Below are 24,838 nucleotides of genomic sequence, written 5' to 3' on the forward strand. Positions count from 1 at the left end.
TAATGGAGCTGATCTGTTGCGCTGTTATTAAATGGGGGAAGAGAAGGGGGGAGATGGGTGCAGAGATGGGTGGGGAGAGGGGGGTTGTTATTAAAGAGGAGGAGGAGGTGGGGTAGACAAAAAAAGAAAGGAGGTCTTCTCTCCCCTCCCAGAGGCATGATGGATGATTCAGGAATCTCTCCTTCTCCTGAGTTCAGGTGCTCGTACATTTTGCTTCGGTCACATGTACTCACACATACAGTATTCGAGTATGTGTGTGTGCAGTGTGTGTGTGTGTGTGTGTGTGTGTGTGTGTGTGTTAGTGTGCTGTGCTACATACCCTTTGAATATCACGAGGTAAATGAGGCCTAACACACTTCTACCACTTCTCCCTTTTGTTCACCCTTTACCACTCAGGTCGTTTCTCTCGCTGCATTTAAATGTCCTCAATATGTCACACATGCATGAACGCATGCATCCGCTAACACACAGGCACTCGCTCGTGACCCCACACACACACACACACACACACACACACACACACACACACACTCTCACAGTTAATGGAGCCTGTTGGGGCCACTTGTTTCATACCTTTTTATAGGGCACACATACACTGTTTTACTGCTGTGTGTTTTTAGTGCAATGGCCATTTCGCCCACAATAACAGCATCAGGCAGCACTGAATGAATAGGCCGTGATATAATGTTTAATATTGCATTGGTTTTGTTTAGTTTACACAATGATGGAGACAATCTTGAGGTTTTATTTAGCTGTTTTAAATTACAGGGCTCTACATGCATGTGTGCGCCAAGAGTGAGTTAATGGATCTATAACAGCCCACCAGCATCTGACGCTCACTTTCCACCATTTACTCCTCTGCCCTGTACATTTCAGTTTCCCCCAAACATACAGTCTGACATTTCATGCATTTATTTTGAAGGTGGAGAAACAGAAGTGTGTAATTTTATATTGACAAGGCTTCGACGGCGACTAGCTGAATTCAGTTTTGTCTCCATGTTAACACAAAGTCAAAGGACAAAACGTTTCAGTCACGGATACAGATATTATTGATGCTTCACCATCTTAACTTTGCAAGCTCTGTACAGTGAAAAAAAGTGAAAGAAAATCAAGAAAATGTTCCTGTAGGACACTCCCAGATCCTCTAGAGCACCCTTGTTCCTCGTCCATGTCTGTGGAGGGACAGAGAGATAAAATAGAAACGGGGCATCGGGGGTCAAACTTGCGTTTTGCATCGAGTAGGAAATTGAGGAATCAAGCTGATTTTCCGCTGACTCGTGTGTTTTTTAAATTAGATTTCCATTTCCTGCTGTATCACATCAAGGCAGCTGCTGTTTCCTGTTTATCAAACGCTCTAACCTTCACGTAAAGATATATAAAATGTCATAGCTACTGATCAGTGTCAAATAGAGTGTGGATATCTACAGTGTAAAGTCACTTCTCTAACTCATCGGCTCCTCTCCTGTGCGTCCACTTCCCCCTGAATGTTCAAACAAATCCAACTTTTGCCAAAAATGTGGCTCGACGCGCCGCTCCTGGCAGCACTTCAGAGCGTCCAGGAGGAGGACGACGGAGTGACACAGAAAGCGGTTTATTAAGCCTTTTTTTGGCAAACCTTCGATACCCTCGTACAGTACATACTGGGTGAGCAGATGGACTGTAGAGGAGTGGATTATGCTGCAGGAGTGGGTTTTTGAAGTTTCTCGAGGGGTTTGAGTGATTTTTACCCCCCCCCCCCCCCCCCAAAAAAAAGAAACCTTTCAAGTCTTTCAAGCATTGAGTTGACCACTGCTGCTTTCACAATCACCTTAGAGACAACAAAACTTTGTGAGGGTTTCTACAAAATCCTCAGTCTTAATGGTTACCAGTTCATGAAAACACTCTGAGTCAGTGGCTTCATTAGCAGTTGAGTCACTCAGAGTTCTGTTTTTTTCCCGTTACACCAGAGGATGATTAATGAAATGCCAGCTCGTCGCCGGTGTCGCTCAGGTCTCCGTTTTGTCCAATCATCCTCCTCCCGTCGGCACTTTGGCAACGGCCATCAACGAGACTCGTCCTCCAATGGGAGAGTTTAGTTTCCATCTGGAGGCGGGCCAGCAGCTCACATCTGACATCATCTTAAGACCTGGCACAGTTCGGCTGTCTCACACACTCACACACACACACACACACACACACACACACACACACACACACACACACCTGCAATGCAATGGAGATGAGGTAAAGATGAAGAAGTGGGAAGTCTTGGGAAGGTGTGAAAGTCATGTGCGTGAACGCCTTTATGGGTGTTTAAAGGAGTGTGTGTTGGGATGTGCTGATTGGTTGTCGCGGGGTTGTGGTGGGTACGGTATGTGAAGCGGATATGTGTATATGTGAAAGGCAGCGAGGCAGGTGAGAAGAAGAAGAGACGTGTTAAAAACAGAGAGAGTGTTAGGACGACGCAGATGGGCTGCAGAGAGGAGGAGGAGGAGGAGGAAGAGCAGCTCAGACTCTCAGGGCTCGTTCAACCATCCAGTTTCCTGTTTTATTTTTTAAATTATTGCCCATAGGTGCTTCCTGTCTACCTTTGCTTCCTGTTTTTGTGGATTTTCCCGCCCTTTTTGATTGGTTGCCCCGCCCTGATTGTCTTCACCTGTGTCTGATTACCCCTCTGTGTTTTTAGACTCCTTGTTTCTTCCCTTCTGTGTCGTCCTACCTGCCTTCTTCTTTTTGTGGATTCCCCCCCCCCCCCCAGCGATTCCTCATGTCTCCTGTGTTTTCTTTTGTTGGCGGTTTAATGTCGGACTACTTCATGAGTAAGCATTTGTTCTTGCCTTTTTGCCTCTTTGTTTACATATCCAGGCCTACTTCCTGTTAATCTGCACTTGGGTCCAACACCCGAAGGAACACTTATTTTTTCCTGACTAATATTTTGGTATAAAGAGCAGCTTTATGCAAGGTATTTAAAAGAGTAAAAGCATGACAATAACTAGTTTGGCATGGATTAGAAGCACAAATCTCAGACAGAGATTTCTCAAAGTCTGCACAAATCAACCAGAACTGAATGCAGTGACCATTTGAAAATGCAAAATATGTCCAGAAACTGACAACCAAAATAAAAATAACACCCATTACGTGTCTTAATGGTTTCATTTCTGTATCCTAACTATGAAATTTACACGTTTCCCTGCAGAGAAACAGGTTTTCAGTAAGCAGGTTACATGTGAACTCGTGCTCTCGATGCCTCTCTTTAACCGCATTTCTCTCCCAGCTAACCTGGTTTCTTCTGTCGTTGATTATGGATCACCGTTCCCATATGACTCCAGCACGCTATCTTGTGTTTCACACCCTTAAAGGACTCTTCCATGTCACTTCCAATATCTAGTTTTTTTCTGTGTAGGGACGAGAGAGAATCACTCCAACGCTCTTGTCATCGATGGTGTTTAGTTGTGCGGTGACAGCTGCTGCTAATGCAGACTGTGTGTGTGTGTGTGTGTGTGTGTGTGTGTGTGTGTGTGTGTGTGTGTGTGTGTGTGTGTGTGTGTGTGTTTGGGATCAAATATGCCGCTGGTCCTCTCCGGGTCCTGCCACCTGCTCCGTCATTGCGGCGGCTCTGGCACTGTCGCCCGAGGACTCCCTCACGTTTCAGCTTCGTTTTACGTCTCCGTCAGGGCCCGCAGGAGTCTCTGCTCTGCTCGGCTTCCCGCACGCCGCCAAAAAGCTGTCCGTCGCGGAGCATAAGTCTGGCTGCTTTCCCACCTGGACGTTGTTACCCCCCCACCCCCATCTGTTTCCATCCAGCTGATCAATTCTGACCCAAAATCTCGTCGGCTCAACTTGTGCAGATCAACAAGGGGCAATTGATACTCAAGAAATCCGACCTAAAAGCCTTTTTTTTTTTTTATTTCCCTGCAAAATAAAAAGCTGTGTTTATCCTTGGAGTGGCTCTGTGGTTGTGCAGCTCATAAAAATTCTGGTCAGAGGAGAATGTTTAAAAAGGGTAAGATACTGTCCAGACCTTAATGGTGTCTCTTGTGTAATGATAATGTTCCCACAGCAATTTAGAGTTTCCGAAGGCTTTCTGCACAAACAATCGTCCTGTAAAAAAAAAAAAAGCATTTATCTCAAAATGTCAGCTTGTTACCAACAAGGACTAACAACCCGAGTTTTAAACCTTATGCAACAGGAGCTGTGAGGTAAACCAGATCCATTTTAAAAGCCACATGTTCACACTCTAAATGTAAGGATTCAGTTTACCTCATAGAGTCAGTTTTTTGCAAAAGTTAATGGGCAACATTCAGTCAGTCTTTGAAAATGATGTGGCCTTGGCAGCAGCAATTAATAAGCAAATGAAACCCTGTTTTCTTGAAAGAATTATCAGTCAGTGACCAGACTTAAATCTTACTAAATCGAGTTTTTGTAGTCCAACCAGCACACATGGATAACGGCAAGAAGAAAGATCACATTTTTCCTTCTCCGGTCGAAGAAAAGACAAATTTTGACCAAAAATTTGATCAAATATCTTCATAATTCAACTTTTTTATTTTTAAACGAGAGATCAGATTTAGACTCATAATTGCAGCTTTTAAAAGTCCCAATCATACAAATGTTCACTTCTAACATGTCAGTGAATCAAACATCCTCACTCTGGATTTCATTGTCCTCGAGAAATCAGACGAGCGCCCGTCTTTGTGTCTTCTGCTCGACTTTACTCTTTAATGGAGTTTATTCAACTGTTTCTGTTTCATTAAAGCCTCAGAGAGAGTTTTTAAAAACGCATGCAGCGGTAATGTGGGAGTTAATAAGTAATAGGAAGCATGGAGTGAAAACGCTTTGCTTGTATATACGTATGTAGATGTTCAAATCTGAGGGATGTTGCGTGTGTGGTGTGAGTGTGATCTTTGGGAGTGTGTGTGTGTGTGTGTGTGTGTAAACCTGTGAGTGCGAGCAGTGTGCATGTGTGTGTTTGATGTTCCATTTACCCTTTTTCATAATTCATGGCGTTGGGAAAATGGACTGAAGCGGAGGTGGCTATCTTAAGCGTGTGTGTGTGAGAGAGTTTGTGTGTGTGTGAGAGAGAGTGTGTGTGTGTGTGTGTGTCTGTGTGTGTGTGTGTGTGTGTGTGTGTAGCAGGATAACAGGATGAGCGTTCTGTGGTCGGAGATGAAACAGACAAGAGTGTGTCTTTGAAATGCAAAGAGTGGCGATAGCAATGATTGGCCGCCGTGTTGAGGAGGGGCAAGGAGTTTTTTCTTCACATTTCATCATTACACACACACACACACACACACACACCATCTATATCTGTCTCTCTCTCACACAAACACACACACACTGGTTCTTAATGACAGCATTGTTAATTCATTATTATTTTATTTACGACATAAAAACCCGGGCTAATTCAGATGCTGCTCTAAGCTCAGGAGGGCTGTGTTTGTGTTTGAGTGTGTTTGTGTGAGTTGAATGAGTGTGTTACTGGCTCACACACACACACACACACACATGGTGTCTAGTGGAAGGGCCTGGGGACCAATTTATTTACATGCAGTGGAAGAGGAAGAGAGGATTGGAGGAAGGGATAAAACAAAAAAAGAGAAGAGAAAGGGGGGAACAGCAGGGAATTAGGGGGAAAACCCAGAGGAACGGGCAAGTTTCTCTGCCGTTCCCAAGGACAGACGAGACCAATTTACTATTTAGAAAAACTGTGTGTCTGTTTTTTGAGTGTGTGTTTTGTTTTGCCAGTACCTTCTGTGCGTATGTGTATCATATTTTCAGACACGCTGCAGTCATCGGCGCCCAAATGTTTTACTGTTAAAAGTAGTGAAAGTTGCATCAAGATTACGCAAGGATTGGTATGTTTTTGCGACTCCAACTCTCTGGGACTTCATTCCCCCCCTCTCGTGTCTCGCCTCGCTCTTGTTTGAGTCCAAATCTCCTTTTCTGTTCTCCTATAAAACATCTCTTTGCCTTTGCTATGATGTCCATACTGAGCGCACTTAGCTAACACCGGTATCAGGATATTTTTACACATGGCCAACCGGGGGCGACTCCACTGGTGGCATAAAGAAGCCCATATTTATCTAAGTCCAGGCCAAAACTAGCCGACTTCTAAATTGATTTCTGACCTCAGTTAACATTTTCATAATGGGGTTATTGTCTCAATTTCAAGTTTTAAAGGTCACATCTCCTCCTCCTCTTCTTCAGTTTAAATAAGTCTGAGAGCTCCTCAAAACATGTGTGCGAAGTGTCTTGTTCTAAATCCACTCTGATCCTGTATTTGATCATGTCTATAAACCCCTCTATTTCAGCCCTGCTCAGAACAGGCTGTTTCTGTGTCTGTACCTTTAAATATGTAAATGAGCTGTGTCTGACCACGCCCCCTCTCTAGAAGGGCTTGGGTGTACTCTGTGCTTTCTCGCTCCATGTCCTATTGTTTACGGTGAGAAGGCAGACTCAGAGGGCAGAACAAACACCTAGCTGTGGGAGTGTCACCCACCTGGGGGAGGGGCTACTGCCCTTTGTGATGTCATGAAGGGAACATCTCCAAACGGCCTGTTTGAGCACACATTTTCTGAAAAGTGGAGCAGGCAGAAGACGGAGGGGATGGACTTTTCTTATAATTGGGGGGTTTGTAGACAGACTAGGGTCACATATAAAACATGGTGAAGTGTCTTTGAAGAATATGTGACCTTTTAAATATTCTTTTCATTCTAGTTTGATGTTCATTTTGTAAATTGTCATCCAGTCTTGATTTCAACAGATGATGAATCTGGGTATGCTTCAGGGCATGGCTGCCTTGTGTTTGTCAAGTTGCTCCCACAACATCCTGTCAACCATCCTCTTGTCAAAACACGATCTCTTGAGACTTTGAAAATCCAACATGGCATCGACCATAAGGCAAAACTCAAGGCCTCAAAATACTTGGCCACAAATAGATTCTTACATATTACCCTCTGAAGCATTTATTGAAGCTAAACAGTTATATAATGTTGTTTAATTCTGCGAAAACCCTCTGCAGAGCATTGGATACAGTTAATAAAATGGGGGCAAAGATGGGGCGATGTGGTTAGCCGTTGGGCTGATGGGTAATGAAAAATGCATGAACACAATTTGAAATGTGAAATATGATTTGTTTGCGGCTTTTTTAAGTCTTGAAACAATGATGTGCAACTTCTCCGTTTCCATCTTCCACTATGACAGCACGATGTCATCAGCGTAGAGGGAGAGAATAATGTTCTTATTTAACGGGAATGGGATGCTTTGCTTTCTTAACATCTCAAAAATGTCCTCTTTTTTTGTCATTTGAATGATATTCTCCTCAAGATGTTTTGTGTTTTAAGTTATTAATATTGTTTTTCATGTTTACATCTATTCACAAATCCTCTTTTTCTTTTTTCTTGCCTTGCAGGCAGGACGCCAGTGACCTCTCTGGGCCGATACAAAGGTACTGTACACATCTTGTATTCTTTTTCTTTCTTTCCTTTTTCCCCTCTCTCCTCCTCTCCCCTTTGGCCTCATCCTCAATGAGGCGTGCAGTGCATCTCCAGGCTTCAGGCCAAACACTGACTACATCAACAGGCCCTCCCTTTTTTTTTTTTTTGCTTTAACACCAGACTGGTGCTGGTGGTGCTGTTGGAGAAGGGTGAAAACATGGAAGGATGAGAGGAAGAGCAGAGAAAATGGTGGGTAGAGAGAGAGAGAGAATTAAAGATGGAGAAAAGGGAAATTGGAAAGGAAAGATGTGACGCTGCTCAGATCCACGGCCGAGGAGGGTCATTAAACTAAACCCTTTGGCGACAGAACGACAGATCAAGCACGAGGAGAGGGAGGGGGGGGGGGTGGAGACGGGGAGAAGAAGGTTTAAATAAGGGAGGATCTTAAAATAGTAGCACCTATTTCTCATCTGAGGCAGAGTTAACAGGAAAAGGACGAATATCCTGCCAACGAGCGCCCATCAGCGCCCTCACATTTCATCCAACCGGGAGAGAGATAGAATATGTAGTACCACTTTCTCAGCTGCTCGACCCATCTGACATCATAAAAAACAGTCAAATGCACATAAGATGTTTTATGCTCTGTATTATCACCATGTATAACGCAACACTCACCAAATGTTACGGTTTGTTTGAACTACAAGTCAAAGTCCCCCAACAATAGAACGTCTCATAAACATTAATGGGATCCATGTTGCATCAGTTGGCGTGGCTTTGAGTGCAGTCGTTCACTGACATAATTTCAACGTTGGTTTGAGCTTGGGCTGCATGGTGGTGCAGGTGTTAGCGCTGTCGCCTCACAGGTTCCTGGTTCAAATGTTTTGCTCTGAGCTCAAAAATGGCGCCACAAGACTGCAGCATTCAAATGAAGACCATGTTTTTTTCTGTTTTTGACACTCTAACATCTGTGATACTTCTTAATAATTTCCGTTTTTTGCAGAAGATTATTGACAGTGTGCTACATCTTTCATACCAGGGTTGCATGATATTGATTTCTAAAATGTAAGCTTCATATGCAAACTCAGCAGGTAGATCAGCTCAGATGAAAAAACAAAAAAAAACGAGCTCCTCCTGCACAGAAGGAGACAACGACAGTGAAGACGCAAACACACAGGAGGAAAAAAAAAAATAGACAGCGACGACGACGACTGTGGCTGTGAATAATTAGGCAAAATAGTTTGCTTTTTGTTTTTCTGTCTGATTGGAGAAAACTGTTGAAGGCTGTGAGCTCACACACACACACACACACACACACACACACACACACACACACACACACACACACACACACACAAACACACACACACACAGTAACACTAATCCAGCACACAGCTGCGTCAATCCTCAACGTGTTTACTTCCTCTCTGCCTTCACCATCACCACTATCACCGCTGCTGCTGCCGACCCCCTACAATCCCCTTGCAAAAACACACACACACATGCACACACATGCACACACACACACACACACACACACACACACACACATGCACACACACACTAAAGAGAACTGGGCGTGTAATTTGATCCTGTGTGCTCCCCTCCTCTAATGAAGCTCTCTGGCGGTTTGACTGACACTCGGCTCGTTATTTAAACGTGTGTTTGGGGCGAGGAGGAAAAAAAAAAAAAAAAAGAGGAGCTCGGAGGAGGAAGTGGAAGAGGAGGGGAAAAGTGGAAACAAGGGAGCTTAGAGAGAGAGAGAGAGAGAGAGGATAAGGGTGGAAATTGGAGGGATGGATAAACGGGCGGCAGGAAGCGGGAAAGATGGAGGTAAACGGGGTCATGGGAGTCATCGGGAAGAAGAGAGAAGGAGGTGAAACAGGAGTGGAGTTTGAAAAGATGACAATAGCAATCAAGAGCAGACAGTTTGGGAGGAGGAGGAGGAGTTGATGATAAAGGGTGCGAGGGGACAAGAGTGTGTGTGTGCGTGTGTGTGTGTGTGTGTGTGTGTGTGTGTCTGTGTCTGTGTGTGTGTGTGTGTGTCTAATTGCAGGTCTTTGTGCTGATAACGTTCTTTGAAGGCGCACAGCTGATAATTAGCGAGCGTGGCTCCGCGGATGCCTTTCAACATCGGTCATTACGAGCCGAAAAAAAAAAAAAAAAACACCATCGGCTCTGACACGACCTCCCGAGACAGGAAGGGGGGGGCGACGTGCGCACCAAAAAAAAAAACACCACCCCCTCAAGTGAAAAAAAAACGGGCGTAAACAAGTGTTGATTAGTGTATGAAAAGCAGCAGCTCACGAGTGGAACTGATACAAAAGCTCTCTGAAGGCCTCGAGTTTCCTCTTCCACACGAGGGGCTACAGGTGTGTGAGAGACGCACAGATGCACACACACACACACACACACACACACACACACACACACAGCAGAGACTATAATTACAGGGATTCACACAATGTGGCGTCCCGCTACGCTGCGTCCGTTATTGCCTCCCCGGTTGCCACATGACAACAGCGGTCCCCTCGCTGCAGCGGGCTGCTCGGTGCGCCGCTTCAGGCCCCGCCCTCCTCCAAAAATGTTCCCCCGGATCTGAATATTTATGAGAGGGGGAGCAGCAGACAGAAGACACTGGCTGGAGTTTTCTTCTGTCTCCTCTGCAGTGACAGTTATCAGTGTTAGAGGCTCCTTCCTGAGCTCTAATTTATCCCCCAGTGAGGAAACGTCCGGCTGGGGAGCCAGACAAAAAAATGCCCCCACTCAGCATAACCTGCAAAAGTAGAGGGCTTCATTTGACAGCCAGGAGGAATGCGACTCATTCGGGTCTTTTGGCCCCAGAACTTACACTTCCAGTCAAACATGATGACGGCGTGCAAATGTGCAAGACGGTAGAACACAAAAAGGTTGAAGGCATTTTCATAACTTTGCCTCAGTGTCAGGTTATTCTGTCGCCATAAACCCTCTGACATCTCCTTCTCCTTCTTCTTCACGAGGAGTTTGTTCATTTCTTGTCTTATTGCTAGAGGTTATTGGCCGTGCAGATTGTGCCTTCTTTACTTACATGCATTTTTAAGGAATCTATCTGAAACTTGATACTCAGGAATCAGTTTGTCTGACAGAAAAAATAAAAAGTAACCTCTGTGTGTTAGCTTGTTTGATGGACTACAACTCCACGCTCCGCATGTCGTATTTGTTCTGCAGTGCTTTTTCAGTGACTCAGACGAGGTGACATATCTTAAATTATGCAAGAGATCGTGGGAAAAAAAAAATCCCAAAAAGGTCTGCTGACCTGCGTCCAGTAAAAATGCAACAGAAACTTTGTTTCATATCGTCACTGTTACTCATGTGCATGGATAAGGACTTATTGTTCTGGCATGCTGAGTCGTATGGACGTTTGGATAGGGAAGCACACCTTAGGCATTTTGTCTAAATCTCCCAAAAAGCAAAATTATTCTTTGAGATTAGATGTTTTTTGCATCACAGTCCACTGCTTTGTGCATCTTAGACATTCAAAGCCATCTCAACACGACATGCAGATGTGAATGAGAGAAAGCATGCGGCCAAGTCTATCTTTGATTTCTTGGCTAGCGACACAAACCTGCACAGTTAAAAAACAGGAAGTATCTGCAGTGTTCGAAGTGAAGTGAAGTGATCTGTGTGTTTTTTGATGGATTGACCCTTTAGACGGCGGCTTTCTTTCCTCCTCTGGTGTCTCGCAGCAGGAGAAGCAGGATGGAAATTCTCACTGGGTTTTTTAATTGTGGGGAGGCTGCGCTGGTGTCATGCTCGCTGTTCATCCATTTTTCATCCAAACACATGAATTATGAAGTGCTGCTAATGACGGGGAGGGACAGAGAGGGGGAGGGGGGAGGGGGGGAACGAGAGGGGGGAGAGAGAGAGTGTGTCTGCAGAGAGCTGGATGGACGTTTAGACGTCTCTGTCTTCCTCTATTGCTTCTTCTCGAGCTGACTTTTCTCCCTCAGGAGCGTTTTCTTTCTCTCTGAGTGACACAGGTTAGATTTGTGAACACACACACACACATGCACACACACACACACACACACACACGCATGCACACACACTCTCTCTCTCTCTCTCTCTCTCTCTCTGGGTGGCAGGTGAACATACAGTGGGCTCGGGAGGGGATAACTTCTTTGTGAGTGTGTGATTCAGATCACTGACCTGGAACACATTGGGTACTGAGAGAATCAAAACTATTACACACACACACACACACACACACACACACACACACACACACACACACACACACACACACACACACACACACACACTATTGCTGTCTAAGCTCAGTCATTCCTAAAAAGCAATAATAAAAAAAGTTTTCATGGCACTATTTTGACATTTTTATCATGTGTATTGTTTTTTCTAAAATGTTTTTTGATTACGTATCCGTACTTTATTTTTTATTTTTTTGAATAATCCTATAATCATAATAACAATGTTATCATAGAGACAAAATAATGGCTCCCAAGAAAGCTGCAGGGACATCAGCTGCACATCCTCACTTTGTTCTGGTGATGTAGCCTATACACACACACACACACACACACACACACACACACACACACACACACACACACACTTTTTCTTCTATCCTTCTTTAGCACTTCTGGTATGATAGCATCCAAACCACACTATACTACACACAAACACACACACACAAAGTGGCATGCCCCAGGGTTTTCTGGGATAGTCGAGTGTTTTCTCTTCCAGCTGATGCTCTCTGAGAGGGGGGGGAGAGGGGGGGGGGGAGACGGGGGGGGAGCAGAAGTCGTGGGTGTGTCTTCTGCACATTCCTCTGCTTCGCCTGCAACAACACAAACATTTATTTACAAGACATTATTTGTTGTTCCTGCACGTTCATCCTGTCCCTGATTGCAAACTCGCTTTTTCTTTTTTTTTTTTTTCTAACCACGGCTGCAGAAAGCTCGTTTGTGCCGTAATTAATCATTATCACGTTAATTTTGAGGCGTTTGTGTGATTACCATACCGCCGCTCGGAATAATTCCGGTTTATTAGATAACTTCTGCGAGCCAAAAATACAAATAAAAAAAGTCTCAGATAACAAGAGTATGACATGGGGAGGAAATAACATTAGAGTTGCTCGTTTTGCTCGGTTTCATTTGCATTTTACTCGTTTGCACGATTCCACATTTGTTTTCTGTCTTTTATGCACACACATACACGTTCGTTTGTGTGTGTGTGTGTGTGTGTGTGTGTGTGTGTGTGTGTGTGTGTGATGTAGGGGGATCTATGTCGGTGTGACGTTTTTGGTTTTTTTTCCCCCCTCTTTTTTTTTGTTTTTTTTTGAGAGGCTCCAGATGGCTGAGAGACAGGTGAGCCAATTAGCAAGTCTCACTACACGGCAACATCATCACACCGGCGGAGCACGACAGCCAAACACACACACACACACACACACACACACACACACACACACACACACACACACATGACTTTGTTTCAGTGTTAACATCACCAGCATAATGCTCTGATGTGTTTCACAGTCCGTCAATACGCCATCATGAGCCCGTCGCTGCTGTTTTGGATATGAAATTGATTTTGTTTACGATATGTAACGTTGTTTGGAATGATGACAAATGATCCTCTAATTTTAGCTTCATTATGATCACATGCAGTGTGTGCATGTAGTGTGGCCCATTATGCACGACCCAGAAGAAAAAAAAAAAACAACAACCATAATGGGCAGATTTTGAATTGATTTGCTCGTGGATTCATTTACGTTTCAAGGAGCCAAAAATATTTCAGCAAGCCGCGCCGATGTTCATTATAATTCTAATGAAGTCGAAAATCCTCACAAAGGACGAGAGAGCTGCAGTAAGACGGCACGTCTAAACACAACATCAACAACAACAACAACCTCTCTCTCTCTCTCTCTCTCTCTCTCTCTCCATCCTTCAGCTGCCTCCTTCTCCCTCTCTCGTCATCCCTCTCGCTCTATTTCAGTGCTGAATAGCTGAACGTTAGATGTAAAAAAAAAAAATGCCTTTAATGAGCCATCAGCCGCAGCGGGAAAACAGTCACACCTGACCCTGCACACCCCCGCCCCCCTCCCACCACTCCCAGCTTCTGTATGCCAACTGTGCCTGCACACATATGCGTCCATATGATGCAAAAAACACACAGACACATCAACAGCGCTCATAAGTTGGATGGTTTCTGTTCCGTTTGTGCACTTTTTTCTTTTTGTTTAAGCGATTAATTGAGCAGCCATGACGACCGCTTTCCCCGCCTAATGGAAGGGGACAAATTAATCTCCCCCCGTTGCTAATGTCTGCAAATGGAACGGGACCACTCCTGCCACCTCCGTGCTCAACCAACCTGCTGCCTATGGATGAGTGTTTTTCAGACGCAGGCTGACGCTGCAGCTTGTTTTTGATTTGAAAATGGTTGGAGCACGTCGTGCTGTATCACCATTGTTCTCTTAAGATGCAGGATGAAGGAAAGCTAGAGCTCTCGGGGGCGCTGCTTGGTTTGTAACATCGATCTTAACCAACCAAAGAGCTGATAACAGAGTTGTTTTTGGTGGTTTGGTTTCATGATTACTCTCCATTGAAGCCATGGACATTTTGGTCCAGTGCAACGTGTTGGATGTATCGACCGTTGATGATAGTTTATGGAAGTTATTGCTTGGTTTTGTTCATTATCCAGTGCGTTCTAATCCTGCTTGTAAGGATGTAAATGGTAATGTTTGTTTTGGGTCTGTTTCTAATCCCTCTTTCTAACAAGTGGTTAAAATTAAGAATCATATACACACAAAACATTGTGTGTAAGTACAAAAAAAATGAGCACAAGCAGTATTTGATGCCGCCCAAAACTTCCCCCTTTACTTTGCATTCAACAGAAAGGTCTGCTCGGACAAAATGGAACCACAGCAGGGGAATAAAAAAAGACAAATTATTGACATATATGAAGGAAAAAAGAAAAACCTCAAACCCTTAACATCTTAATTTAACTTCTATGTATTTGTAAGGACCTGATGTGCTCACTGTTACACTTTTTCAACCCTGGAATTCAGTGGACAGTGTCCTAGATCCCTTAAAGTTTGTTTATGTAGACTTGTAATTGGACTTGGACTCGCCCTGAAGGACCTGCGACTTTAACTTTAACGAGACTTGAAAGTTGTGGTTGGCCCAAAAGACATTCCTGCCTTTTGCAACGTATGCAAACATGCACAACAATAACTAATTAGCTGCAGCAGGCCCTAAAAAAAACTAATTAGTACTGGATCACTTGGTCAGCATTGTTAGTTAGGACCGCCTGATTGCTTCCCAGTTCTCATGTACCGCTGCAATTAAGCACAAGTTACAGGTTTAGTTGCAAACATGAGCCATAGATAGAGAGTGGAGGGACGTGTGGAACACCTGCACGGGGAGTTTTGTTCATGTTTAGTACGTACAGTAAATGTGAGGTTTGGTGGAGGACAGCAGGCTGGGAGGTCGGGTGAACGCCTCTCATTTTCACATCTTAAATGCCGCGCTCCTGCAGCCGTTCTGCCTCCTGAGCCGCCTTCCTGTGGATGACCTCCAGGGAAGATTGTGTAGCTGCTGTCGGAGTACAGAGGAGTTGATTACGCGGCAGTGCCGGGGCTTTGTTCTAAGCATATGCCCGTCCTTGGCTTTGGAGAGAGAGAGCGAGATGAAGAGGGAGGAAAAAAAGCAGAAGAAGACGACTCTTATCTCCCCCCTCGGGAGGTCTCGCATCCTTTCATTCCAGATTGTCTTGTTGACCTTCTGGCCCCGCCCCCGGTTCATCCCGACCCTCCGCTCCTGCTCCCGCTTGTTTACTGTCCCATAATGACATTGTCAACGGCAACAATACGTCCGCTTATCGCAGGGTGTCGGGCCGCCACAATGCCTGAATGGCGGCGTAATGGAAAGGCGAAATTCGTCCTGTTGTCATCTTGAAGTCTTTGGAGGCCGCTCTCTCTCTCCACTCGGCCGTGTGTGCCGGCGAAAGATAAGATTAATTCTTCATATCGCCGACTGATTGCGGAATCTTGTATCTAATGCAATTTTTATTTCTTCCCTCTCCCCCCCTTTTCCCTTTTCTTTTAAACTGCAGAGTCAAGCTTTTTTTTTTTCCCGCCTCTCTTTGGGGGAAAAAAATCTAAATAATTTATCTGTGTTTTGGTGCTTTCTTTCCCCCTCCCTGCTGTACTTAGAGGGAAAGTGGAGAGAAATGGAGCAGAGACAGACAGGAGGAAAAGGCAGATGAGTTTTTCTTTTTTGAATGGGGTGAACGTGAGCAGCATGATGAAGAGGGTAAGAAAAAGGGGGTGGCAGGGACGGAGCGAAACCCCCTCGCTCGGCACTCGGCTGGAGAGGGGCCAAAGAGAAGCCTGCAGACTTTTGGTAATCCCTCTTTTATTAATGTGAAGCCAAGCTCAGCAGAATGCAGGCTCGCAGACATAACAGAGCCGCTCACTACTTCACTGTCTATATGCAGATCTTACTTTCTCTGCCACGACTGGTCCGAGTCCAAACCTGCCAATAAAACCAGTCAGTCCATTAAAGTGGCGGCCCGGCGTTCAGTCCAACCCGCAGAGTCAAGCCCTCGAGTCTTTTGATCCCGCTCAGGTCTCGGCCCTCTGTGTTTGGCACCAAAAAAAAAAAAAAGGGTTAGCATCCTGCATCCTCGCAGAGAGACTTTGCACGTTACCATGACAACACCCCTTACATCACTCAGTTGCCCCCCATGTAGCCAATGGGCATTGACCTTTCGCTGTCAGAGCGTGTTAGGGAGCTGGAGATACAGAGAGAGAGAGAAAAGGGGGGAAAGGGAAGCTGCAGCACTCACTGGATGATACAACAAACACAAATAGGTCATTAAATTGTAAAACACAGTTTTTAAGAAGAAGCCGAGGCTGCTCGGTGTGAGCCGCGTGGCCTCCAGTTACTTGCCGTGTCAGGGGCCGCAAGTTTTTCTCTGTTTCCTGTGAATGACCAAAAAGCAACATGCTCGTCTTCACCGGCGCCCTGATGTCAGAGCTCAGCGCGAGGGGGGCCTCCAAATGTGTAAAATACAAAGAACAAAAATGGGGCTAATGTTGGCATATTGCAAACAGGGAGCTTCTGGATGGTACCAGTCGGCCCCTCCCCTGCAACCCCCGAGCTTCTGTCTCTTCCCAGACACCGCCATATGTGCGCTGTTCTCCAACAGTAGCCCTTCAACACAGGAGCACGAGCAGAGAGCAGGTTGGAAGCAGCGAGCAGATGGAGAAACACGCAGGCCTAACGAGAGGTCCTCCTTAGAAGAAATTAATTAAAGCGAGTATAAAGAAGAACCAATTAAAAAAAAAAGGTAACTGGCTCGGTTCACACTGAAACCATGATGAGTGTACTCTAGAGTATTTGAAGATAGGTCGGTGCAGTTTTTATATATTTCACTGGATCAGCAGTTTCATTTTGCAAATTCTTACATTTGCTTCTCGATATTTTAAGAGAGAGAAGGAAGTGTCCATGTTTCTGATTTGACAAGTAAAGTTTTCACAAATGGTAGACGATGATGATGATGATGATGATGATGTCAGGACACTGCATGCTGCTCGCTCATGTTTACCCATCTGACATGTTATTCCAAGGATTACAGAGAAAAAGCAAAACATCCAAAGGGCAAAAAACACAGGGCGGTGTCAGCTAGCATCACATCATGTGACACACATAAGTAATCGAGGTTCATTAGATCCTTTTCCTGCTGGGTGACGTTGTGGAATTACTCAGATGACAACCGTATTGGAAGCAGGACGGCGGCATGGCTTAACTAGCATCAGGATATCAGGAGAATATAATCGATAAATGTAGCATGATGCAGAATTTCTACCAAAATCTGAAGCTGCTGCCGCTGCTAAAGTTACATAGTGCGGTGAATAGTGTCACTCTGTGGACACAGAAGAGACGGTATTGTCCCTGTTGGAAGTTGTTTAAACTGGGGCACTGGTGGCGCAGTGGTTAGTGCGCGCCCCGTGTATGGAGGCTGTAGACCTCCAAGCGGGCGGTCCAGTTTGTTCGAATCCCACCTGTGGCTCTTGTCCTGCATGTCATTCCCCACTTTCTCACTCCCTGAGTTCCAACTCTATTTACTGTCCTGTCTCTCTAAAGGCACACAAAAAAGGACCAAATAAAAATAAATCTTAAAAAAAAAAGGGGAAAAAAGAAAGGAAGTTATTTAAACTATTTGATCGACTTTGAAACTACTATTTTAAGGTGAAAAAGTTACAATGTGTTGTTTTTATACTGTAAAATAAGGGGCGGAGCCAGCGAGTATGAGCCTCATGAAATAAACAAATGATAATTTAGTCAACTTTTCTCAAACATATAGCCCCCCTGCTATGTAAATACGGCTTATTTCAATTCTACAATTCAGTTATCAGACTCTTTTATCCAAAGCGACGTACATCAGAGAGTAAGAACAACACAAGCAAGGATCTAGAAAAAAGGGAGGGAACAATGTCAGTAAGAGCAAACGATCAGCTTTGAGTCTGATTGGACACACAGGTGCTGACAGGAAGTGACCAGAGGCAAAGCACAACATTGAGGGCAGTTCTTGAGAGCTCTAATCAGTATAGAAACCATCTTATAAGTCGTCGTTATCAAACAAAAACCATCGTCATTACCATCATCATCATCAATAATATGGAGACCATCATCATTAAGTTAGTAGGTATTCATGAAAGAGCTGGCTCTTTAGCTTTTTCTTAAAGGTGCAGAGGGACTCTGCAGATCACATGGAGTTTGGAAGTTCCTTGTGGACATATTTCATGCAATTATGAGATTTTCTCTGTGCAAATAACAAACCAGCACTTGTTATCATCATCCTTCAAATGCTTCATAATTTGTGGAACATTCTCGCTCGCTCTTCTTCTGCTGCATATCATCGCGCTCTTTACATCCAGCTGAACATGTGATCAGTGGCTGCAGCAGCTGTGTGAATGGAGGAACACATGAGATCATTAAACGAGAGGCCTCATTCCACGCTCTTATATTCCTCAACGTTTTGTTGACGCACTCGCCATGTGTCAATATTTGTCACCGCTGCACGCCTGCCATCAGTTTTGGCTGAGACAAAGTGCAATGAGAGGGCCGATCCGATTTGGATGGTAAACAACAGAGGCAGAAACGGGGTAATTAAGTTAGAAGTTAGCACAAGTGTCGGCTGCATTTTAATGCCGGTGGCCTCCCCGTGCACGTCGGGTAATTCAGGATTTTTTGTTTTTCAGTGAAATGCAGGTGTTTGGTGAAGACGGACGATTTTGGCCTGTATGCCAAATTCTAATGAACCTCGCGTACAATCCATAATTTTAACTATCCCCCACCTGCCAGATAGCCCCACACACACACACACACACACACACACACACACACACACACAGTGCACAAACAGGCATAGGGAAAAAATAGCCTAACACATACACACAATATGCACTAATGAAGCTGTTCTCCTCTCCTCTCTTTTTCCGTCCCTGGCTCGGTGAAACATGCATAAATCATAATAAACAGAGAGATGAATTTTTAATCAGCGGCTCCCCGCCTGTGTGTCTTCAGCCTCGGCCTCCTATGGGGAGGAGAGGCTGTGATGGTGCCAGGTATACGGAGCAGGAAGGATCTGGCAGCGCCTCCTTCGGGAGGGCTCCTCACTGAGACATGCCTGTCTGCGCTGCCTCTTCCTGGGCATGATCTGCTGGACCGGGGCCGTCCCCTCGGAGACGAGACTGGCCGGGACGAGACGAGCTGTCTGTACCTGCAGGACGCTCAGGACCAGATAGGATGGGACATCTGAGTAGGCGTGGGGGGGGGGGGCTCGGAGATGGTGATGCATGAAGGCTGAGGAGCCGGGATGTAAATAAGACCACTATCACAAGTTGGTGTTCATAAAAATGCATGAGCATAAATAAAATATACATTTGGCCGGTCCACGATAAAGCGTGGGAAACTCGACAGATGTTATCTTTTGTTTTTTTCTATTTCTATAATTTATGATGGATTTTTTTCATACTTTTAATTATTTATATCTTCAACATGGGAGCTCTATTTTTAAACTTTTCATTATTGTGTTCAGTAGCATACTGTGTTATTTTAAATTTATAATCATAATGAGTCTAACTTTATGAATTCTAGTCGTCTTAATCAAATTTCATAAATATTCTGCTCCCGTGTTGGCGCTGCAGTGAGAGAAGAAGTTCTCACTGGTGTGTTGCTTCCTCTTTTGTTGACTTTATTTTTTGTAGTTTTATGTTTCCTCTTGGCTTAATCAGATAAAACTAAATATTTGTCCACACAAAACAACCACACAAACTTTTTCTGCACGCTTAAACGACTTGATTTTGTCAATGGAGTCTGGTGGCTTTGAGGAGCGTCAGGGCACCAAACCAAAATTCCCTGCTGTTGCTTTAATGTAGTGCAACATGGGTCTGGAGAATTGACTGATTTTGGCTTCATTTTCTTCGTGAGCTTCGATGCCAACAGGAGGCCAGATTTGGGTTCTAGATGTTGAAGCATATACTCTCTGCAGACCCGCCGCTGTTAAAGGTCATTTAAAATACCACGTCTTCCTGGTTTCATATGATGTCACTGCATCCTGAACACAAACTTAAATATATCCTGTGTGAGACTCTGAATGGGAACAGGGCCTGGGAATAATGCCAGTGTTTGGTTTTTTTCACATCTCAGTGATATACTTAAAATCTTGTTTTGAGGATATTTTAATAATCTGCAAAAAATTCAGTGCACGCTTGACTTGATGTTGAACTTCATGTTGAACTTGGTCTCCTTCCATGAGTTCAGTACAACTTTACTATGATGTACACGATTTATTTACCTCATAAAAACTTCATGAGACGACGGCAAAGCCAAGTTCAGGTCGGCTTATTCCCCCCCGACTCCCCCTCCCCTCTCTCTCTCTGCAGCTGTATATGTTTAGTCTCGGCTTCGGGTGCTCGGTGAAATCATAAAAGGCTGGTCATTGTTGGCATGGTGGACTGGACCAGACTGGAGGCCAGGACCAGCAGCCGTGCGAGGCAGTCCAGGTCCAGATTTGGGCTGCTGTAGTACGAGGCTCAAACAGGCCCCGCAACATAACAACATGAGCCGAGCTGTCACAGGGGATTACTTCAGCGAGGCGAGCCAGCGGGGTCTCCAAAGAGAGAGAGAGAGAGAGAGAGTGGAGGGGGAAGGAAACAGGAGGAGGGGGGGGCTTGTTTCTGCGTGAGAGAAAAGGGAACAAGGCGGGAGACAGAGAGGAAGAGGGAGGGGAAAAAAAAGGACAAAAGAAGAAGAAGGAGAGGAAGTGCAGCTGCTAGCCTGATAAGGTGTTTTTATTTTTTTGAAATGTTGGAGCACTCGTCCGAACCGAGCTTTGCAGGGGGAGTGTGTGTGGATGCTGTGCTCCACACACACCTCTGTGCACGAACACACACACATTTAACTGACCCAGATGCTGCGTGCATGCATGCATCCCTTCAGGAGAGATTGTAACACTTGAAGAAGTTCCAGTGTTTGGCGCTGTTGCACGATCGCTGTTGAATCAACGCGGGGGAGGAGCCTATAAGAGAAAGCACAGGTGCTGGTTCACTCCCTCGTTTGATGTGGGTGGGAGGAAGCTGCTGACAGGACTTGTTGTAATGCCTCCTACCTGGCGCTCTGTCTCAGCGTGTTGTTGTTGCTGCTCAATGGAGGGAGATTTTCCTCCCTGCTTTTTCCTGCAACTGTTTGCCCAGTCGAGCGTTACATCCACCGCTTGTACTTCCTTTTTCTTTTTTTGTTCTGAGTCTCCGTCTTCCTGCTCCTGCTGTGTTAGCAGCTTTGTGTCCAGGGAAAGCAGTTAGCAGCGTATTAGGAAGTAGAAAACAACAAACATATGGTTACATCACCCCCCCCCCCCCCCCCCCTGCTGCTTTCAATGAAAATATCCAGAAGTTCAGCGTCCTTCACCTTTGACTCTCAGTTTTCATTTATATACAGTGTTTATCATACAGTTGTTGTTTTTTGCCCTGCAGCTGATTTACATTTTGTCTATTATTCCGCCCACACATGCATGAATATGTATCGTTTAGATTCTTCTTTTCTTCACTGTGCTGTTTAAGAGTTCTTCTTGTGTGTCATGGTTTCAGCGCCTTTTTATTAAGAAGATTTTGATATCCCAAAAAAAAGTTTTACAGTCGCTGAACACATCGTTTTAAAAGTTGTGATAATGCCGAGGATGAGTGGAGGGGTTTTGGAGGAGCGTTGCCGTTTAGTTCTGTGCCTGAAAGTGTTGAAAAATTAGGTAAAAAAAGTTGTTGATTGGAGCGCTGATGGCGCAGTGGTTAGTGCGCGCGCCCCATGTGTGGAGGCTGTAGTCTTCCAAGCGGGTGGCCCGGGTTCGGGTCCAGCCTGTGGCACCTGTCATTCCCCTCTCTCTCTCGCCCTGATTTCCAACTCTATCCACTGTCCTATCTCTCCATTAAAGGCACAAAAAGTAAAAAGTAGTTGATTAGCAGAGATAGCATGAGGTACCCCCCTGCTCTGAAATGAGACAGGCAAACAACAGAGGAACATCACTCCCCCCCCCCCCCCCCCCCCCCCCCCCGTTTTGTGTTTGCCTCTTTTTGAAAAGCTCCTCCGTTTTATTTGTCGCCGGCTCATTACCGATGCATTTCACTGCGATACCCCACCACTCACAGTTTGTCTGAACTCCCCCTCCTGTTGCATAAAAGATTGAGACAAGCCTCCGCCATGCACCTGATCATGAAAAACAGTCATGCTGAGGTCGACTTGTTTTTGCAATGAGTGAACATATTTCATTGATGTTTTTGCAGGTAGTAATTTATTGCACCGTAATTTACCGACTGAGTCGCTGAACGCTTCGTCGGGTGACAAATGAAAACTGCTTTCGAGGCATGCACTTCATTTGCAATTTTTCCCGATGAAAAATATGACTTTTTATATGACGTTTTTCCCTGGTTGCTCCGGGCGAGAAACAACGGATGGGGGAATTCTTTTTTTTTTTTTTTCCCAGGAGGTTTAGCCCGTTGGACCGTGTGCAGGACGGGTTGATGTGGGGTTGTTTTTTTTTGCAGAAGAGGAGAATGCCTTTTGTAGTGCAGTAGAATTCAGTGCAGCTGAAGTAAATAATGCATGGTGCAGTCTGAACGATTAAGGACATTCCCATTGTGTTGTGTCGGAACTGCAGCACGCAGGATATGAAATGAAACAATGACTCTGAGGGGTTTAATGCTGACTTTACGCTTGAGGGTATTTACATCCATCCAGGGTAAACCGTGGAGGATTTCTGGAACTTTTTTATGAAGTTACAAAGTTTTAAGACTGTTTCAGGATCCAAGAAGAAAGAGAGAGGAAATCATGAAGAAATTAAAAAAATGTGTATGAATATGTAGACCATAACCTGACATGTTGTGTAGGTCGTCATAAACCTGGATGACCTGCACAAGACTTTTCTGATTTTAAAAGAATTGGAAAAATGTGAGTAGCTAAAGCCGAGTTGACCTGACTTTTAGTCCAGTTCCAAAAAAAACGCTGCACACTGCACTTCCTCTGATGCAACTAGATTGCCTCTTTTTTGTTGACGGGTAAATGCGACTTCATTAAAATTCTGCATCCTGCTGACTTTACGTTTTTTTGTTTTCTTTTAAAGCTCGCTTAGATGCAACACACCCGTTTCAAACTATTCTCAAATTGGAGTGGTTGTCACAATGTACAACCTGCTGAAGACCAGACTAGACGTGAAGATGTTGAACCCAAGTGTCCCCCCCCCCCTCAGGACTTTTTGACTTCCGTCGTATACACTGTGACAGGTTTAGGGTCATCATGTCATGTCTGCAAGGTCAAGAGATATCAAGTTCTGTAAGCCTTCATTGGAGAGGCCTAAAGTCTGAAATTATGCAATGCATTTTAATTAACCTCATGATGTTTCCACTAACCATAACCAAACAAAGTCTGGCTCTACCTTCTGCATCTGAATACACAAAATGGATGTGACAAAGCATTTGATGATAATACTCTGGAGGAAATAGGTTTGGACAGCTTTTGACAACTGCAGACGTCCCAAAAAACCCCACCCCACAGGGTCTGGAGGTCCTGCAAAAGTCCTGAGAAACGAGAAAAGAGTGAGAGTGGCAGGTGTCCAGTCACACTTCATTGCTTTGGGTTTGGTGTTCAAACTTTGCTGCATCAACCAGGAATGTGAAATGGAAATCAACTGATTCAACACATGCAAATCTTTTTTGACTACCACTCCAATTTGGGAATAGTTTGAAAACGGGTGTTAGTGCATCTAAGCGAGTTTAAAAAAAAAACAAAAAAAAAACGTAAAGTCAGCAGGATGCAGAATTTGAAAGAAGTCGCATTTACCCGTCAACAAAAAAGAGGCAATCCAGTTGCATCAAAGGAAGTGCAGCGTGCAGCGTTTCTTTTGGAACTGGACTAAAAAGTCAGGTCAACTCGGCTTCAGAAAGTCACATTTTTCCAATTCTTTTAAAATCAGAAAAGTCTTGTGTAGGTCATCCAGGTTTATGTAAGTGCAATATGGAGGTGCTCTGTGAAAGTTGGATGATCTGACATGAGGACAAAAGCTGCTTAATTACTGCGCTGTATGTGTGGAAGTAGAGGATTGGTTCGTCTGATTGGTTGCCTCTGTGAGTGGATATTATCTCTCGTTTGCTCCACCCTTCCCATCCTCTCCATCCTCTGGGTTTGCTCGCAGTTAAACCAAGCGTCCCCTCCCACTCAGCCCACACAGCACGGGCGCTCTAACGGTGTGGACGATATTAACCCTCCTATTACAGATCTGACCGTCGGTTTTAGAGTCACTGCCTCTCTCTCTGTAACATTTCCCTAAATGGGTCAGGGCAATGAGCGTTTAAATGGCCTTTTACCCCTCCTTTCCTCCCCTCCCCTTACCTTCACCCATCCCCCACCCCTACCCAGACGTCTTGACTCTGCTAAACCAGCCGTCGCAGCACCGGGCGAGAGGGAGCGCACACCTCGTCTGTGCTACAACGATTTAATCTGCCGAGCACCTTTTCAATCAAAGAGTGTCAGGCAGGGCCGCTCTCGACACGACTCTAATACAATGCATGGACACACACGTACAGGAAGTGGAGGCATGCGAGAGGAGGCGGCCGGCGAGCACTATCTGACACACACACACACTTGCTCCACTCGCCCAGGCGCAGATCGATACTCGCAATCATCCAGGTGACAATGGGCACAGGTTTATCGTCCCCTGATTCACACCCTGCTATCATCACCTTCGCACAATCACACAATCAAGGGGGGGGGGGGTGGAAAGGTGAGGAGGCGAGGAGGCGAGGGAAGAGGAGGGAGGAGGGAACAGAGCAAAGAGGCTTGCAGGTACATGAAATGTGTGAATATGTGCGT

General features: G+C 45.0%; 1 protein-coding gene across 19 annotated transcripts in view; it reads left to right on the forward strand.

Annotated features, from left to right (window-relative positions):
• Positions 1-24,838, forward strand: part of celf2 (cugbp, Elav-like family member 2) — a 218,868-nt gene that overhangs the window by 36,227 nt on the left and 157,803 nt on the right. For all 19 annotated transcript variants that reach the window (XM_061030473.1, XM_061030475.1, XM_061030471.1 and 16 more), the window contains one exon: positions 7,391-7,426. In XM_061030473.1, coding sequence (XP_060886456.1) covers positions 7,391-7,426 — 36 coding nt within the window. The remainder of the gene's footprint in view (positions 1-7,390; positions 7,427-24,838) is intronic.

The sequence above is a fragment of the Labrus mixtus genome, chromosome 22, assembly GCF_963584025.1.
Source record: "Labrus mixtus chromosome 22, fLabMix1.1, whole genome shotgun sequence".
Lineage (NCBI taxonomy): Eukaryota > Metazoa > Chordata > Actinopteri > Labriformes > Labridae > Labrus > Labrus mixtus.